The sequence below is a fragment of the Coptis chinensis genome, chromosome 1 (genome assembly GCF_015680905.1).
Source record: "Coptis chinensis isolate HL-2020 chromosome 1, ASM1568090v1, whole genome shotgun sequence".
NCBI classification, from domain to species: Eukaryota; Viridiplantae; Streptophyta; class Magnoliopsida; order Ranunculales; family Ranunculaceae; genus Coptis; species Coptis chinensis.
The window spans coordinates 1,116,495-1,135,917 of record NC_141456.1 but is presented as its reverse complement, the minus strand read 5'-3'; the positions used below and the strand labels follow the sequence as shown (position 1 = coordinate 1,135,917).

Here is a 19,423-nt window from a genome sequence, read left to right as displayed (position 1 = left end):
CTACATAGCCTTAGGACCGGCCATGGGTTTGGTCACACTTCTCAACAAAATACCCGACTCTAAATCAGACCCGTTGAAAATCGGTCTGGGTTCGGATAATCCGATACCCGTTCAAAACCCACAAAGTCGGATTCAAGCCAGGTCGGGTACCCGTTTTGACATCCTTGCTCAAGCTTGACTCATATATTATATGAACGAGCTCGAGCCAAGTCTAAGTAGCTCGACTATTTTACACTGTGATGATGACATTTGAGTTTATCGAGCTGAACTTCATTATGCTCATTTACTAAGCAGCTATAATATAGGCTCAAGTTTGGCTCATTTAGTTAAATGAAAGAGCTTGAGCCGAGCTTAAACGAGCTACTCGGCTCAAATTCCACACCTATCCGTTTTGTGTATTTGGGTCAGGTATGGGTTACATCCCGTGGGTTTAGGGAAATACAAAATTATAGTTATACCCATTCGGGTTCGGATTCAGTTTAAATTATGGGTGACTTCGGATCGGATCGGATAAAGGACTTTCAGAAAAAAATTCAATTTTTTTCGGATGACAGTATATTTTCCAAATCCGATCTAATTATTTTTCGGATGGTAATTTTTTTTCCGAATTCAGAAAGTTTGGAAAATCATAAAATTTTCGGAAATTTCGAAATCTATAAAATATGAAAGTAAATCGGAAATTTGAATTATATAATTGGATTTTCTTTTAGAAGAACAATTTCTTTTTATCCAGTTAATACGTTCATTTAGCAATTATTTTGAAATATATTAATTAAGCAAACAACTTAGACCTTTTAACATGTTCATTCAGTAAAAAAAATCTTCATGCTAATGCATTAATTCAGTAAATAGGAATATGGGATAAATTGAGACATGTACTAGAATGACAATATTGATTTATTGAAGTTGTGAGAGAGATAATGTTCTACCTCTCTAAGGTTTTTATTTGACTTGTAAATTATATGTAGTTTTAATTTAGTAATTATATTAAATAAACCATTATATGTTAAAAATTCATAAATTAATCGAAAAATCGGATTGGATTGGATTTTGAAAACATATCCAATTTCGAGCCAATTATTTTTTGAAAAAATCGGATATCAGAATTTTGGATATTGGAACACAAATATCATTGCTAAATTTGAAAAAATATTGGATCGGAATTCAGGAAAATTGGCCTTTCGAAAAAAAGAGACACCACTAGTTGAAATATTTGAAAAAATTTAGGTTCAGATTTAGATTCATTAAGATAATATGAAAATATTAAGGTTCGGATATGCGCATACCTGACCTAAACCCGACCTGTTCCTTGCCATATTTGGATTGTGTATTAAATAAACGAGTGAGCCGTGCCCGAGCCGCTTGGCTCTATTCATTATTCACTAACCCCGATCCAATTCTTCAAACCTGATTCATTTTGAGTAAGAACGTTTTTACCCAAATCTTATTGGTCTCAAGTTCATACTCTAAAAGCTCGGCTTGATTTTCAAGGATCTTGGGCAATTGGGCAGTAGCTATTTACAACCTCAAATCCTTAACTCATCTAAGTCACACAATATGGATTACGGCTCAAATACAAAGTCCAATAATAATTTCGTCTAAAGTCTATCATAAATTTTAATTACTAATTTAAAGAAAACCAGACTAATTTAAACAATCTTCACTAATAATTTCGGCTCAATAACAAATGGGGCAAACATCATCAAATTTACAGAGTCTTCTTTTACCAACGTATATTTAAATTTTCATATTTTTTTTTTTATACGTACATTTATATTTACATAAAATTTAAATTTACATCTAGTGTTTTTTTCTTAAATTCGAATTTAAAATTCAGGATGGATTTAGGACCAAAAAAAAAAAAAAAAATTGGAAAATTGTATTGAGAGTTACACAAACCCACTGCCGAATACTACAATGTCAGGCGCAATATTAGCGTCGGTGCCAATCTCAAACCCCACCTAATAAGTTAGCGCACTTGTTACTCCATTTCTACCACTTTAACAACAAAAAAAAAAAAAAAAAGCCCAAAAACAAATCGTTAAAAACACACCCATCTCCTTTCTCTCTCTCTCTCTCTCTCAAACGCAAAAAGTCAGAACACAGAAACAAAATGGCGAAGACTCTCCTCCTTTTCACAATTCTAATACTCTCCCTCTCACAAATCCACCTCACCAGATCCGACGGCTCAGACCATCGTTACAAACTCAACGATCCAGTTCCTCTCTACGCCAATAAAGTGGGCCCATTCCATAATCCCAGGTAAAACAAAATCCCAACACAGATCTCGATAAAAATATAATTTTTTTTCTTTTTCTAATACGATTTTATTTCTCTTGGGCAGTGAAACGTACCGGTATTTCGATCTACCATTTTGTATACCAAAACATTTAAAAGAGAAAAAAGAAGCATTAGGTGAAGTATTAAATGGAGATCGTTTAGTAAGTGCACCGTATAAGTTAGATTTTTTAGTTGAAAAAGAATCAGAAGTTGTATGTAAGAAAAAACTAACAACTGAAGAAGTAATTCAGTTCCGTAAAGCAGTAAATAAAGATTACTATTTCCAAATGTATTATGATGATTTACCAATATGGGGATTTATTGGTAAAGTTGATAAAGAAGGGAAAATTGATTCAAGTGAATATAAATATTATCTTTATAGACATATTCACTTTGATATTAATTATAATAAAGATCGTGTTATTGAAATTAATGTGCGAACGGATCCCAATTCGTTAGTTGATTTAACGGAAGATAGGGAAGTGGAAGCTGAGTTTATGTATACTGTGAAATGGAAAGAGACTAGTACTCCTTTTGATAAGAGAATGGACAAGTATTCTTCGGCTGGTTCGTTGCCACATCATTTGGAGATTCATTGGTTTTCCATTATTAATTCCTGTGTCACGGTTCTTTTGTTGACTGGATTTCTTGCTACCATTCTCATGCGTGTTCTTAAGAACGATTTCGTCAAGTAAGAATTTTATCTCAGCTATTGTATACTTTGTTTATTGAATGTTGACTTTGTAGATTGATAAATTTACATTATGAACTAGGTTTGTTATAACATTTAATTAGCTGGCATTTAGTTTAGCACTTGAATATTGGTTTTTGGTCAACTCATATGTACTATATTATTCACCATTTGTGTCCAATATCTGTAGTGAGTACTGTGGTGTATGTGAAGAAGTATACTCGTACTGGAGTACTAGACCGATTTCATTCCGCAACACTAATTAGCGTACCCGAAGTAAATCTGTAAATAGCTTTGTTCTAGATCTAAGGTCAACATTGTCCTTATTAGCTGGCCTTTAGTTTAACAGTTGTGCATTGCTTCACTGTGAAGTTAGTGAGGACTACGCCATGCAATTTTGTTACTTTTCTTGCCCAAATTTTGTAATGAATACCACAGCAATATACAAATAAGCATTAGACCGAGTTCACGTTTTATGCCAAAATGCTAACTAGGCCCAAGTCCTCAAGGACTGGAGTATTTGATGTAATTTTGTGAATTTCTATGGTATGGATCCAATTTCAGCCATTTATTATATTCCGTTTTTCTTACTTGAAATTAATCGTGAAAAGGTATGCACACGATGAGGAAGCTGTCGATGACCAGGAAGAGACTGGGTGGAAATACATTCATGGTGATGTATTCAGGTACCCAAAGAGCAAGTCTTTGTTTGCGGCGGCCCTTGGTTCTGGCACCCAGTTGTTTACTCTGTGAGTATCTCGTATCATCTGCAGTTTGCGCGTGGCAGACGCTTACAGTAGGAGCTTTATTATTTACAATGTCTAATTACGCCTTTCTTTGGGCATGTATTCAGTACAATCTTCATTTTCGTACTTGCTCTAGTTGGGGTGTTTTATCCATATAACCGAGGAGCTCTCTTTACTGCATTGGTTGTCATATATGCACTTACATCTGGGATTGCTGGCTATACTGCAACCTCTTTCTATTGTCAGCTTGAAGGATCCAACTGGGTCTGTATTTTCCCTATAAGGTTTTTGTCTTTGAACTGAATATAAATGTATGCTGAACTAATATAGGTTTTAAAATTTGGATTGATAGGTGCGAAATTTATTGCTCACTGGATGCCTTTTCTGTGGGCCTCTGTTTCTTACATTCTGCTTTCTCAATACTGTTGCAATTGCTTATAGTGCAACTGCAGCACTACCATTTGGAACAATTGTGGTTATAGTCCTCATATGGACACTAGTCACATCCCCTTTGCTAGTATTGGGCGGGATTGCTGGAAAGAACAGCAAGTCTGAGTTTCAAGCCCCTTGCCGGACCACAAAATATCCGAGAGAAATTCCATCCCTTCCTTGGTACCGTGGGTCTCTTCCCCAGATGGCAATGGCTGGGTTCTTACCTTTCAGTGCTATCTACATTGAACTTTACTACATCTTTGCCAGTGTTTGGGGACACCGGATTTACACCATATACAGCATCCTGTTTATTGTCTTCATTATCCTTTTGATTGTTACTGCCTTCATCACTGTGGCGTTGACATACTTCCAACTTGCGGCCGAAGACCATGAGTGGTGGTGGAGGTATGTGAACTTTTTTTTTTGTATGATTACTGGTGCTTGTTGAATTTGTTCTGCAAGATTCTGAAAGTCATCAATGTTTAAAGCTAATTTGGCACCTTGTGCCTATTGTCATGTATTGTTTCTCATTTATAGTGTATTGCTAGATTTGCTTATGTGTATCTCTTTGTTTATGTTTAATTTCTACAGGTCTTTCCTATGTGGCGGATCAACTGGCTTGTTTATCTACGGATACTGCTTATATTACTATTATGCACGTTCAGATATGTCTGGCTTTATGCAAACCTCGTTCTTCTTTGGGTACATGGCTTGCATCTGCTATGGTTTCTTTCTTATGCTTGGTACTGTCGGTTTCCGTGCATCTTTGCTCTTTGTCCGTCATATATACAGATCCATCAAGTGCGAATAATGATATGCAGTTGTATGCTCTCACGTTATGGGGTACGTTGGTATGTTTCAACGTTTTGTTCAGTAGGTTCTGTTATAGACATCATATGATTTTTGCTAAAGGTAGTGGGGACTGGGAGCTCATCTCAGTGGCAGAAACAACTTGAATTAAAGCCATGCTCGGGAGTACTTAGTTTGATAGTGCTTTTACTTGAGGGAGTGTTTGGCTGCCGAGATTGAGGTGGGTTGGTGTCTGTAATCTGGCAAGACAGTATACGGTGCTTTAGAAAAATCTTTGTATCATTCTATGTTGGCTGCACTCTTTGGAATACAGTTCTCTAAATTTTTTAAATATCGGATCAACCGAATTGACCACATCATTTGCTTTATTGTTTCATTTGCATACACTTCACAAATGATTGCTGCAGGACATTTCATCTCCACTTCCTTCCCGAGCATGACAAATCAGAGTTAATGATCCAGAATAGGAATTTGACAAGTAGTATATTTTTCTCTGCAAAAGCAAGTGATATAGGACGTTTATATGTTTTGCAAAGGCTCATTTTATGCCTTTTTGTAGTAAGTTTGTCATAGAGGTTGCAGATTTCTTGAGGCATTAAAGCGTGGGTTGGCCATTGAATTTAGCTGTGCCAGGTGTCGAGCTTAATCTTTCTCATGTCCCCATGCCTTTACCCCCCCATCTCCCACTGGTGTTAAAAATGTTGTTGTAGTTTGTAAGAACTATAAGAACCACCCTGAAGAAATTCAAAAAATAACAAGCACGTTCAAAGAAAAACTTGAATATTGTTGAGATATGCACCGACAACCAGTCGAAGTTTCGTGTGAATATGAAAGTAAAATATTTTGACAAAACGACTCTGCTGGGGATCGAACCCAGAATCTCTGGTTTCGTAGACCAGCGCCTTATCCATTGGGCCACAGAGTCGTAATCTGCTAGAATGCTCAGTGAATTTTGTCTACTTAAAATACTCATAGAACTGAGCAATCAGTGCCGGATTGACCAAGTTTTCTGCTCGTTCCAACTTCCAACAACAACAACAACACTGAAGAGTAAAAAGCGATGACAACTACAACTCCAACTCCAACGTTCCCTTTATCCTTCACCAAAACTCCCTCACTCAAATACCCACTCCTAAATCTCCCTTCATTCGTAAGTTTTTAAACATTTTTATTTATTTATCTACTTTTGACATAAATAAAACTCTCTTCTTACTTTTTGCAGACTTTGCATAAAACACGTGTCGGTTTTGCTGTTTCTTGTTCTCATTCAGCAGTTTCAACAAGAGGCAAAGCTAGTTTTGATCCTGACCTCCGTTTAGTTCTTGAATTAGCTACTGATTCTGAACTATACGAGCTTGAACATATTCTTTTCGGTCCCAGGTAACTTCTCTTTTCTCCAATTACAATGTTGTTTAACAAGTTTGCTGTTGATTGTTGTTTTGTTTTGTTTTTTTTATGTACAGTTATTTTAGCCCGTTGCTCAAATCCGTGACAAGTAGTAAAGCTGATGTGGATTATTTTACAATTGGTGAGGACTATGAGGAGCGTGAATATTTTTTCGAGCTTCTTGAGTCGCGGTTCATGTATCTTGCTGCAGATGCTCGTTCTACATTAAGGTTATATTTGTTACTTTGTCACATGTATAAAATAATTTAATCCAATTAAGTTTACAAGGTTTTTACTGTTTTAAGGAATTGTTATATGCTAAGGAATCTAATTGGTTTTCTTTATTGTTATGAAAGGGGTTGGCGGCCATCCTATAGAGAGATTTTGCTCGGCATTAGGAAAAAATTGAGTGTTCCTTGTTCAAGCAAACTTTCAACAGAAGACCTAGAGGTGGAAATTTTTCTTCATCTAATACAGGAGTACTCAAGGTATATATCTCTTTTAAATTTAGAATATCACACTTTTTAGGACTAAAGAAAGAGCAATGTACTTTCTGAGAGGAGATTTTTCGTGGTGACACACACTGACGCACACAAAACTCATGACAAGGATGACACCTCAAAACCAAGAAGATCAAATCTATTACTTTTACCCCAAGTTACATGGACACACCGTATTTTCAAAATAATCTGTGTCTGATACGTTTCAACGTGTCTGTGTCGGACACATACTGTATGTGATATGCCTCAATTTTTGAAAATCCGCTGTGTCTGATACGGACACACCTATCGGTATCAATTAACTCACCTTTTACCGGAATAGTCAGCCTAATCCGTAACATTTGTGCCAAATGTTACAATGTGACATAGTTCTTACCCGCCTTACAAAATGCCTAACTAGAACTTTTTTCATTAGCATATAGATAAGTCGTTACTTGTTATTGTTGTGAGTTGTGACAGGAATTTTCATAAACTATTTGCAGTGGAGAAACAGGTCATGCATCTCAGTCATGGGAAAACTCTATGGTATCAAATAGTCATCATGGCTTAGAACTTGGATTGAATAAGCGGAAGGTGCAAGCAGTTGCTGCTTTGAACTTTGGTGCAGCGGAGTTGAAGTCAACAATTATGAAGGTTTATGTGCTTAACAAGTTAGCAACTAATTATGAGTAACTTCTACTATTTACTTTACTGATACTTTTTATCCTATTTCTTTTGTTTGATAGGCTGGTAGTATGTTTACTTTGGGAAAGGTTTATCAATTGGTATGAGGACACCACATTTTTCGATTTCAATTGTTTTTCTTGTAACAATTATATACATATATTAATTCCTTTATGGTAGTTAGCGAGGAGATTATCTGGGAAGATGCTATCAGAAGCTGCAAACTATCAGATAAAATGTGAGATTATCAAAGAGGTACCTTTATTTTTGGGCTTTTTATCTCCTTCCTTTTAATGCTATATACGAAGAAGTCATCTTGAGTGGTATTTCGTGTGTGTGTGTGGGGGGGGGGGGACAAAGTGTCATTTTAGAGAGCAATAGATACTTTATAGCCATGATTTTTTCTGTTATTATTATTTCCAATTTGCCCTCTCCAATAGGTTATAGGTTTACTTTGCAAAGCTGTCTTTTTGGTTAATGCCACTGCTAAAATCTTGATTGTCAGGGAGGTAAATTGGCAGCTTTGAGCCTGCAGCCAAGAACAGCTTTGCTTGCAGCAAGACAGGTGATTTTGCAAATCAACTAATGTTACTGCAATTTTTACGGTGTTGGACCATTTAAACTGTAGGTTGTACACCAAGATCTTTTGTTTCTAAATTGAGATTACCGTCAGTTTCTTCTGGAATAAATCAAAGAAATAAAAGACTACTTCTTGGAGAGTATAATATCATTTTTAAGTATAGATGCAGCTTAAGGGACAGTCTTACCTTCTAAATTGATTATGGATGAGAATGAGTAGAATTACACGAGGCCTGAAAGTATGCTGGGCATATGTACAAAGATGACAAGCATTCACTTTCTATAGTAGGATTTGATGGTTTTTGCTTTATCTATTTGTTTGAACGTTTGAGCTACCATTGCCTTTTTACAGGGTTTAGCTGGTGCAGCATCAAGATTTTTGGGCCTTAGAACCGTGATGATGTTATTTGGGCCAATGTATATTCTCTCTCTAACTGCCATCTTTTACTTTTGTTATCATCTCTCAGTAATTTTACTTTTAAATCTGTTTCATTGAGATTATACTATATGGTTTATCTTTGTGTCTTTTGCAGGCTGTGGGGAACACTCTTGGCAGATGTTGTCATTCAAATGCTTGGTACTGATTATGCTAGAATTTTGCGAGCAATATATGCATTTGCGCAGGTAAATTGTTGAAATGCTTGGAACTGACTATGCTAGCAATGCTTGCTTGTATATTCCTTTCTCTGCACATTTGCATCTAATTGATTGCATTTCTTCTGTCCTTGATACAGATTCGCATCACTCGCACATATAAATTGGCATCTGACAAGGACCAATTTATTTAGAATCCCGGGCGGATCAATTGCATAGTTTTTTGAACAGGGTGCTGCGTGACTGTATAAAATGTTACTTGCTCATTGCAGTAAATTTCTTGCTTTAGCTAATTAGTTTCATGAAAACTATCATTGGCACGTGACCTTTGTTGTTCTTATATTCATAATGTGAAAGTAAAAAATTACTCTTTCGGTCTTTCACTCCGGAGGGAGGGCCCTATAAAGTTCCAAATTCCAATTGTAAAGAAATTCAAATTTTGGAACGTGAACTGGTTCAGCTTCATTAAGTATGCACTTACAGCAAGAACATACAGTATGAGGTTCGGTGCCAGAATCTGTTGGTTTTTCACAATCACCAACAACATGAGAAATGCTACTTAGAGCATTCCCAATACAAGTCAATATTTTTCCCTTTTTTCACCTCTATGTAGACAATATTTTTCCTCTTTTCCACCGTTTTGGTGAAAAGCAATGTAAAGCTGCCCAATACAAAGGTGAATATTAATCTCGGACGGGATGTTATATTCCATTCGGGCGTAAAAATCGAAAAAAAACGCCCGGATGGAATGACCGACTTAAAAAAAAAAAAAATTCTCCGAACGGAATGAAACATCTCGTCTGAAAAATCATGCGAGACGGAACGAAACATTATGTGTGGAAAAAAAAAACCTATTTTTTTTTTTAAAATCACACGAGACGGAATCCAACATCCCGTCCAAAATTCACAACTCAGTCACTATCTCGGTTGAAGATTTCACTTTTATTTTGACTTAGAAAAATAATCACCTAAGTATTCATCTTTGCATTGGGCTAATGTTTTGAAGCATTTGGAGATGAATAAAGTTTCAAACCCACCATAATCAGTTAATCACTTGTACTGGGAATAATGTGAACCGAACTATTTTGTCACCGCCCAAAGCCCATGAAGAAGCCCGTAATCGTAAAATCTTTTGGGCTTTGAGACATTATAAAATGCTCAAAAGTAGAAGAGCTCGGCAAGTGGAAATGGAAGCGAAACAAAACGAAGAAGAAGCAGAAGGCGAAAAACTATCTCCATCCTCAAAACAACCCAGTTCATCATCATCATTTTTATTCCCACTTTTGAATCCATCCTCACAACACGAATCTCGAGAAAAACAATCTCAATGGCTATCAAACACTAGTTTCACCATTGATCTTTCCATCGTTAATCAATCCATCTCTTCTCAATACGAAGATGAATACGAGGATGATGAATTGGAACAAGAAGAAGAAGAAGTCGTCCCACTTTCTTCGAATCAAACTTATTCTTTACTGAACTCTTCTTCTTCTTCTGAAGAAGAAGACAAAAGAAGAAAGAAGAAGAAAAAGAGTAAGCATAAGAGAAAGAGAGAACGAGTTGAATCATCTGATTACTTTAACTATAATGCTTCTTCTAGGAAACGAGGTGTTAAAGCTTGGGAGGAGGATTTGGATACTAAACCTTCTAAGGATTATTACTTTGATTCTCGTGGCGATCGCGATAACTTGGCTTTTGGTTCTCTCTACAGGTTTGCAACCTTTTTACTTGCATTTCCTTTGCAATCTGTCAATTTTATAAACTGAAATTTGTTATTAGACGGGAATAGTTTTTCGTTGCTGTATTTGTAAAATTAAGCTTGTTTATATGTCTGTTTTTTTTTTTAATGAGGATGGTGTATAGAAGGTTTAGCTAGCTATGTGCATATTTAGTTTTAGGATGATAATGGTTTTTATATTTGCTTACAGAATGGATGTTGCTCGCTACAAGCCGCTTAAACCTAGTGAATTATGTGGACTGCATTTTCAGTCTTTGTATAAACGGAAAAATTGGGATTCATTATGGGATGGAGACCAAGATACTGATGTTTTAGACGATAAGCTACGATCAGGTGGACGGTATTGGTCTACAAAGTACACGGTTTTAGAACGTCCACAAGGACTTTAAAGCGTAGTCAATTGCTGCTTCTCCTGGCATTTCTGAAGATTTTTAGACTTTGTTCCTTTATCAACTACTGTTGAAAAGCCAGGTGCAACGAATGATGTAATTGAAGAATCATGGGAAGAAGAAGTGTTACGACGGACTAGGGAGTTCAATAAAATGTCAAGGGAGTCTCCGCATGATGAAAAAGTTTGGTTGGCATTTGCGGGAGTTTCAGGATAAAATTTCAAGTAAGCAGCCACAGAAAGCCGCTAGGTTGCAGGCGGCTTGAAAAGAAAATAAGTATACTGGAGAAGGCTACTGAGCTCAATCCGGATAATGAGGACTTGTTGCTGTCTCTAATGAAGGCTTATCAGAGTAGGGACAATAGGGAGGTCCTCATTGAAAGGTGGGAAAAGATCTTGGTCCAGCATTCTGGAAATTACATGCTTTGGAGAGAGTTTCTGCGTGTTATTCAAGGGGATTTCTCAAGATTCAAAGTCTCCGAAGTTAGAAAAATGTATGCACATGCGATCGAAGCTCTGTCTGCGGCATGTGGGAGGCTGTCTAGGCAGGTTCTCTATTATTCTAGTACATCAAGGCATGAATTTTTAGATTTTTACTTTTCAAGGCGAATTTTATGTATGTTGTTGAAGTATATATTTAGCTGTATGTCTTTTAGTAGTATATATACTCTGTAATCTTGAAGTACAGAAAATTTTAGTTTCTGTGGGACGTGGCCCGCTCTGTATCCAGACAACTACAATAGGAAACGGAATTGAGGGTTAGCCATTATCTCATTTATCCTATCACCAAAGTCACCGGAAAGAAGATTGTAGAATTTTTAATATAATTCTATCCTTTTGTGTTATTTAATTGGCCCTTACTTAAAATTTAGTGGACATATATCAGGTTACAATTTTATTATAATGTTTGATCGTCTATATTGATAGCTCAGATATTCTCTTTTGATTGCTCTTTGTACGTATGTGGTATGAAGTAAAGTAGCTGAGAAATGTTTTTCATTTGACTTTTTTTTTTAATGTGTAAATAAAAATTATTTGGATCTCTGATACAGGGTCATCAAACAGCTAAATTAGGTCGTGATATTATTCAAGTGGAACTTGGTTTAGTTGATACTTTTGTTAGTCTTTGTCGGTTCGAGTGGCAATCTGGCTATCAGGAGCTAGCAACCGCGCTATTTCAAGCTGAAATTGAATTCAGTTTGTTTTCTCCTTCTTTACTCCTCACTGAACAAAGTAAATTGCGACTTTTTGAGCATTTCTGGAATGAGAATGGCTCGCGAGTTGGAGAAGATGGAGCTCTTGGGTGGTCAGTTTGGCTAGAAAAAGAAGAGGAGAATAGGCAAAAGGTTATTATTGAGGATTCAATTCAGGAAAGTCAAGGTGGTTGGACAGGATGGTCAGAACCTCCATTAGTAAAAGACGAAACCGGTAGAAAGGCAGAAGGTCTAATGGATGGTGTTGCAGTTGGCAATGGAGTTGAAGAGAATCTTGAGGATGAGGCCATCCAGCAGGATGATGATGTTGAACTTTTACTTAGAAAGATGGGCATTGATGTTGATAAAGAGGCTGAATGTGAGGTTAAGGACACAGCTGTATGGACTAGATGGTCAGAAGAAGAGTTATCAAGAGACTCTGGGCAATGGATGCCTATCTTGAGAAAAATCTGGTGTGTGCTCTGATCCCTTGACCATTTCCTTGTAGCTTTTAACGTTTCACGTTTGTAGTTCACCTGTTCCTGGAGGATTGGAGGATTATTTAACTCTTGCTCTAAGTTCATGTTCATGCTAGTTGCTAATCGTCTCTCTCTTTAACTAGATTTGCTTCTTGAACTGTAACTGACTTTTATGTATCCATCTGTGAAAATCAGTGGTTCCTGATGATCCTCCTGACAGAGAAGGTGAAGAGCAGATTTTGCGAGTCATACTATTTGAAGACATTAGCGAATTCCTATTCTCATTGTCCTGCGAGGAGGCTCGTTTGTCGCTGGTATCCCAATTCATTGATTTTTTCGGTGGAAAGTTTTCTCGATGGTTAGTATCTGAGTTTTCACTTGATTTCACTATGCCTCAAATTTATGTATGTAATATTAGTTAGTAAATGTTAATCATGCTTTTTGCAATTTGATCATATATTGTTTTGCTTTGATATAGTATCTGTTACAATAAGAACATTTGAGTTTGTTCATTTGTACAGTTTACTGTGGCAAAGTTTCACTAAATGCTTTTCAGATTACTCATGTTGTGATATTGAATGGAAGAAATCATGCATTATTATACAGTGATACCAAATTACCAATGTCAACATGCAAATAAATAATGTGCTCTATTAGACACTATGTTGATATATGTTTGATATGTTTAGATATTTTTTAAGACTCCATAAACACACCCTCTTTTCTTTTTTTCAGGGTTTGCACTAACAATTCAAGTTGGATGGCAAAGATTCTTAGCTTAGAGACATTATCAGATTCCATTTTAGATGATATTAGAAAAATTAATGAGTCGACACAAGCTCAAAGCAATTCAAATGGTTTTAATTTGACATGCCTTTTGGGAAATTCATTGGACATAACTAGCAGGACTAATATGATGAAGTTCCTCCGCAATACAATCTGTCTTTGTTTGACTGCTTTTCCACGCAACTACATCTTGGAAGAAGCTGCTCTTGTTTCTGAGGAGCTATATATGACAAAAATGAATTCCTTTACCTGTTCAGCCACCCCCTCACGCACTTTAGCCAAGCGCCTACTGAAAAATGATCGACAGGTATGTTTCTGCTACATATGGCACATATTATCTAAATGTTGTGATATTGTAGAATTCTCTCTTTACTCTTTACTTGAAAATGAAATGGTGCTACTTTTAGTAAGTAAAATATTCAGTCAATATCTCTTCTGTTGGATTCATATAGCTAGTGTCTGATAGCAGGTTAGGATTGTCCCACCGTTAAAAAAGAAGTTAAAGAGAGGCCTTTTTTGCATTTCTTTTGGCTGCATATGATAATTTGTGGGATCTCACATTTGCGTTTTGGTCTTAGTACACATGTGGAAGCTAATATACTTTGGTACAACATTATTTGTAAGGTGTGCGCTGTAGCTTAGCCCATTAGCGTTAATTTATTATTACGAGAATGATTTTTAACAGGGGTGGAACATGTTATTAAGATTGTAGCTTTGAATCCAAGATGATAGCATACACAAAAAACAAGGTCTGGGTATTGATTCTTACCTTCACCAGGGAAAGGGATGGTTTAAGGGCTAGGTGTAAATGGGTATATATATATAAAGAGAGAGAGAGAGAGAAAAAAAAGAATACAAGATGTAATGAGCTCGAATTATATTTCTTATCAATATATATAACAGGTTCATGTCAGTTACTTAAATATCTTTAGATGATTAAGGGTTTTCTGTCAATTTCTTATCTAATCATGAAACATGCTATGTTATGTTATGTTATGTTATGTTATTTTATCTATTCGTTGGATTCTTTACCAGTTGCACGTCTTAATACTCATGCATATCTTTTTCTTTTTGCATAGGATTTACTACTTTGCGGAGTTTATGCGCAAACTGAGGCTGCTTTCGGTAATCTTGATCTTGCAAGAAAGGTGTTTGATATGGCCTTGTCCTCAATCACTGACCTTCCATCGGTGAGTTTTCTAGAATTGTTTGGTGTAGTCATTTAACATTTGGAAACTCCCACCTTTTTTCGTTTTCAGGAAATTGCTGTTTATTGTTATAATTAGCCAAAACTCTGATTAGGTTTAATATTTATTATAGAAAATTATGCTTATAAATTGGAGTAATTGATAGATTTTCGGAGGATTGAACTGATAGAGTTGAGTGGTTATGAAATTTGTATGGTTTTTGTTTGACCTATTTTGGAAAACCCAGGTCTCATGACTGTTGATGACGTATGTTCTTGTAATTAAATGTTGATGCTGAATCCAGCATGTTAAATTCAACTTTGCCTGATTGTTTGGCAAAGCTTTTAGAAGGAATCTTCTGGATTGGTGATGGAACATTCTAGTGTCATTTTTCCATGTCGAGATGGACTATAATTTTATTCATAACTGCATTTCTGGAGTTGCATGCATGCTATATCTGATATGAATTTTGAACTCATCGCCTTAGGAGATTTCATGTTGGGTCTTTTTAGTATCCATGAACCTGTGCTTATTACGCCAGTGATGCGTATTATATTTACTTGAAAACTTTCAGCAGGATCTTCAGTCGAACATATCTCTTTTATATTTATGGTATGCTGAAATGGAGCTCTCGAATTGTTCCGACGAAGGATTAGAATCATCCTCATTACGTGCAGTGCACATACTATCTTGCTTAGGAAGTGGTGACAAATACAGTGTATTCAAGTGTCAACCATCAAGTCCACAACTATTGAGAGCACGCCAAGGGTTCAAAGAACAAATCAGAACATTACGAGCTACATGGGCCCGTGGAGATATTAAAGATGAGTCGGTCGCTTTAATCTGTGCTGCTTCTTTGTTTGAAGATTTGACTTCTGGAGAGGCTTCTGGTGTTGGAGTTATTGAGGAGGCTTTCTCTATGGTGCTTCCAGGTCAATTTTTAGCTTTCATAAATTCATAGACACTCTTTTTTGTTACCACATGTGCTGCTTTGCAATATTTTAAAAGATGCCTCAAATTTAGTTGCTTGTTTTGTGGATTAGCTTTAGGTAGTTAAGGGACATATTTATGAATCTAGCATATAGCAAGATGTGAATGATAAGCTGGATGTAATGCTAGGAAGGATAGCATTGTAGGTGCACTGTAATATAGCAATTAGTAAGCATCCTCTTGGGTGCTTTAGATAATCTGATGATATAGGATCTACAAATGTTTTGATTAGCAAACCCTATACTAGTCGCTTACATATATGTAAAATTTTGTTTAGGTGTTACTCGCCTTCTCATTTACTGACATATTTCTTACGCCAGGAAGAAGAAGCCAGAGTTCTCAACTGGAATTTTTGTTCAACTATTACATCAAGAGGCTGCAGAAGCACTATGAACGATTAAAACCCTCGAGAGTATTTCAGTCTATCTTGCAAGGGTTGCAAATCTATCCTTACAATCCAAAGTTATTGGCTGCTTTCATAGAAATCGGCTGTCTTTACACTGTACCAAACAAACTTCGGTTGATATTCGATGAATTTTGTCACACGTAAGTATTCATTCTTGTATATGAATAAATAATGTTTCACGCATGATATGTACTTACTAGTGTCATAAATTTGAATAAAATGCTTTTGAAACAGGAAATAAATTGCTACTTTTTTGTATTTGGTCACTATTACTCTTTTGTGATTTGTTAGATTTTTATTTTTTAAAACAGAAATAAAAAGAAATCAATAGAAAATGTTTTTCATTCTCAAATAATTTTTACAACCAGCAAGAGTAGGTCCCAGCAATAAAGCCGCTAAAAGGCTACCACTCGACAAGAAAGATTCAGAAAGAAAACTTACATCACTTGGTGTTATAGTTTGATTTGTTTGTATATGTCGATTGTATTAATATTATGCAAGTGGCAAATATCCTATCCATTCAGTATCTATCCTACCTCAACAACTTTGAAAATTAACTAGCAGAGATGATGAAAGAAAATGATGATTTATTATGTGTAGACTGTTGTTCTACTATATAGAGATGACGATTTATATATGTAATAGTCTAATCTTTGTTCTTTTTTGTAACTGTTTACCTATGTATTATTTAACTATTATATAGAGATCTTACCCCCATGTGAACAGTGATTTGATTTTGTGAGTAGAGTGGGGTTAGATATGTAATTTCACTTTATATAATATGATAAAGAAAAAAAATGATGTTTATTTTGACTTTCTATTGTTTCTTCTTCTTGTCAAGTTAAATGATTAAGAGCGGGGCTTGTGAGCCCAATCGTCCTTTGACACCTAGCATTTTTGTTTTTTTCAATGGTAAATAGATGGGCCACTTGGCCATTTGCTCCTACCAATATTTTTATTTTCCTATTGCCACATAAAAATTTAGGTTATCAATCCCGGCATAAACTGCGCTCCTTAAAATTTTAGCATATATAAACATTACAAAGGTGCAATATGCGGATGCCAATATTGACACTATTACATATTTTTTGAAGTCTTTGAGTTTCTCCAAATATATATCACAGTTTGTTGTGGCATTTAGTCCATTAAATTGGGATAAAGTTTGGATCACACTTAGGGGTGTGCATGGGTTAGATCGGATCGGTTTTGACCGGAATCCAACGCCAACCCCGAACCGACCAACTCGGTTACACAGTCAAGCAAACCGAAACCGAACACAAACCGATCCGACAAATTCGGTTCGGATCAGTCAGTTTTTCAAACCACACAATTTCAAATATAAAATAACAAATCAAAGAAGAAATTTGAAAAAAAAAATGAATTTTTACTGCCCACCTTTCTTTCTTCTTTATTCTTAGAGTTTAACTTCCTCATTTCTAGGTTCAAACTTAAAACCCAAACAACAATTAAGAAATCAATCCAAAAATCTTTAACATGTGTTTGTTGATGTTTTATTTTGTGAATGACTTAGAAAAGGAGAGAGAGATTTGGATGGAGAGGTAAGAAGAAATGAATTAATGAAGTGAAACTAGCTGGGGGGAAGGAGGAGGAGAAGTTAGGACTGCTGGAGAATTGAAAGAGAAATGGAGAATGTAGGGTTTTATTTATCTTTTATTCCAAGATCTAACGGCTAAAGCGCGTTTCTTTTATTCCAAGATATAAGAGTCAAAAACATAAGTAGCAAACCCTAACTAAAAAGTGGTTCAGGTCGGATATTACGGATTTTAATATTGGATAACCGAAATCCGAACCGACCTGGCCGGTTTCTCATCTTTTCAAACTGAATTGAACCGGTTATTAAAAAGAACTGACCGAAACTGGCCGGTTCGGTTCGGTTCGGTTCCGCAGTTTGCTTGGTTTTTTGCACACCCCTAATCACACTTGCATTTATGCTTGCATAAGTAAGATGCTCAACGAATGTGCCTGAAAACTAGTGTATACATATGATGAGAGTAACTTACTATGTTCTGTATGGTATTATGTTCAACTTTGTGCGGAAGGAGCATTTATTATGGTCTTGCAATTATTTTCATACTCTATAATACTTTATGTTCCTATTACTCTCACAGGAAGCCATCTGTAATTCTGTGGCTGTTTGCACTTTCATATGAGTTGGGCAAAGAAGGTTCTAGACATAGAATCCATGCGTTATTTGAGAGGGCAGTAGCTGATGATAGATTGCAGGATTGTGTAATTTTATGGAGATGCTACCTTGCTTATGAGGCTGACGTAGCGTGCAATCTCTCTGCAGCTAGACGGATTTTCTTCAGAGCTATCAATGCCTGCCCTTGGTAAGAACTGCTTGCTTGGGCATGCTTTGAGAATGAAATTAGGTTACGTGAACTGTTTATTGGTCAATCAAATGCCTCTTTCTCACAGTAGAGAAAATTAGTGGAAACGTGTTATGGGATATTGCTGACAGTTGATGTTCGTTTTCCTTGGGTTAGAATTGACAGTGAATAAGCAAACTATTTCACATTTATACTTTTTTATTTTCTAACCCTTGTTTGTAATCTTTCCACATGTTCCACAGGTCGAAAAAGCTGTGGCTTGATGGATTTCTCAAACTGAATTCGATCCTAACTGCAAAAGAAATGTCAGATCTCCAAGAAGTAATGCGTGATAAAGAATTGAATCTGAGGACGGATATATACGAGATTCTATTGCAAGATGAAATCAAGCCGTAAATCCAATGTATATACAATCATTACAATGTTGTACACTTGTACCTTCAAAAGTTCTAGGTTAAGTGTAAAATTTGTATCTTGAATCATTCCAGCGTAATATGGCCATACGAGAAAGATATCGTCTGAAATTGAAGATGAAAACTAATTTTAAAATGCTTTTTTGTAGTTTGATCCTTTCCCATTGACTAATCTTATTAGGTAATGGATTTTTACTGTATATGAAGTTGGGTGAGAAAAACGTAGCTTTTTGGATACAAAAAACTGCATTGTCATTATTAAATGGATGATACAATGTCAAGGGGGATCGGTGCGGCTTTAAGATATCCAGTCTCACCTCATTTTACCCATCATTATTTTTTTGGGTATTAGGATTTCCCCCCACTAGATGGGAAGTTAGGGTCTCCCCCCTAAATATAGGGGAAATCCTAATTGGCTCATCTAGTGGGGGTAATACTAGTTAACCTTATTTTTTTTCCCGATAATGGTTCTCTTTTAGGGTGTGTTTGTTAACTGGCAAATGGGGGTGGTTAATTGTATTTTTCCACTAGAAGCACCATTTGTCAGTGTTTGGGTGCATTTAAAGGCCCTGACAAACACTATTTGGAATTAGCCGGCAAATCAAATTATCCAACTAGAAGTGGAAAAATAGAAAACACCTCTTACCAAAGTTGAATTAGTCACCCGGTATTTTCCTACTATGATAGGAAAATAGAAACAACTCTCACTCTCGATCTCTCCTCTCTTTCTCACTGCAAATAGAAACAACTTTTCCACTCGATCTCTCTTCTCTCTCTCACTGCCGCCTCTCATCAACTCGCTCTCTTAGCA

General features: G+C 36.1%; 3 protein-coding genes and 1 non-coding gene across 4 annotated transcripts; 3 read left to right on the top strand and 1 right to left on the bottom strand.

Annotated features, from left to right (window-relative positions):
• Positions 1 to 1,943: 1,943 nt before the first annotated feature.
• Positions 1,944 to 5,313, top strand: LOC147521095 (transmembrane 9 superfamily member 3). The gene is made up of 6 exons (XM_086590423.1): positions 1,944 to 2,262; positions 2,345 to 2,971; positions 3,583 to 3,720; positions 3,825 to 3,981; positions 4,070 to 4,554; positions 4,741 to 5,313. The coding sequence occupies exons 1-6, from the start codon at positions 2,114 to 2,116 to the stop codon at positions 4,958 to 4,960; spliced, it is 1,776 nt and encodes a 591-aa protein (XP_086446549.1). The 5' UTR covers positions 1,944 to 2,113; the 3' UTR covers positions 4,961 to 5,313.
• Positions 5,314 to 5,811: 498 nt separating this feature from the next.
• TRNAR-ACG (transfer RNA arginine (anticodon ACG)) lies at positions 5,812 to 5,884 on the bottom strand. Its single transcript has one exon. It is a non-coding gene; the product is annotated as a tRNA-Arg (tRNA).
• Positions 5,813 to 9,059, top strand: LOC147521093 (uncharacterized). The gene is made up of 11 exons (XM_086590523.1): positions 5,813 to 6,109; positions 6,182 to 6,339; positions 6,423 to 6,575; positions 6,702 to 6,833; positions 7,328 to 7,478; positions 7,571 to 7,609; positions 7,689 to 7,763; positions 8,014 to 8,073; positions 8,440 to 8,504; positions 8,621 to 8,711; positions 8,822 to 9,059. Exons 1-11 carry the CDS (start codon positions 6,020 to 6,022, stop codon positions 8,873 to 8,875), a joined length of 1,068 nt encoding a protein of 355 aa, XP_086446649.1. The 5' UTR covers positions 5,813 to 6,019; the 3' UTR covers positions 8,876 to 9,059.
• Positions 9,060 to 9,844: 785 nt separating this feature from the next.
• On the top strand, positions 9,845 to 18,760 carry LOC147521092 (uncharacterized). Its single transcript, XM_086590312.1, is given in 12 exon segments — positions 9,845 to 10,392; positions 10,610 to 11,009; positions 11,011 to 11,067; positions 11,069 to 11,356; positions 11,860 to 12,475; positions 12,675 to 12,837; positions 13,215 to 13,572; positions 14,345 to 14,455; positions 15,027 to 15,384; positions 15,763 to 15,988; positions 17,978 to 18,199; positions 18,442 to 18,760. Coding segments are annotated over 12 exon segments (3,477 nt in total). The 5' UTR covers positions 9,845 to 9,868; the 3' UTR covers positions 18,596 to 18,760.
• The last annotated feature ends 663 nt before the right edge of the window (positions 18,761 to 19,423 follow it).

Bases quoted from the DNA above. Each gene is read 5' to 3' on its own strand.
- LOC147521093 (XM_086590523.1), top strand. From the start codon at position 6,020: ATGACAACTACAACTCCAACTCCAACGTTCCCTTTATCCTTCACCAAA. The intron at 6,834-7,327 runs GTATATATCTCT...AACTATTTGCAG, and splicing joins CTAATACAGGAGTACTCAAG to TGGAGAAACAGGTCATGCAT. The intron at 8,505-8,620 runs GTATATTCTCTC...TGTCTTTTGCAG, and splicing joins ATGATGTTATTTGGGCCAAT to GCTGTGGGGAACACTCTTGG.
- LOC147521095 (XM_086590423.1), top strand. From the start codon at position 2,114: ATGGCGAAGACTCTCCTCCTTTTCACAATTCTAATACTCTCCCTCTCA. The intron at 2,972-3,582 runs GTAAGAATTTTA...AATCGTGAAAAG, and splicing joins CTTAAGAACGATTTCGTCAA to GTATGCACACGATGAGGAAG. The intron at 4,555-4,740 runs GTATGTGAACTT...TAATTTCTACAG, and splicing joins GACCATGAGTGGTGGTGGAG to GTCTTTCCTATGTGGCGGAT.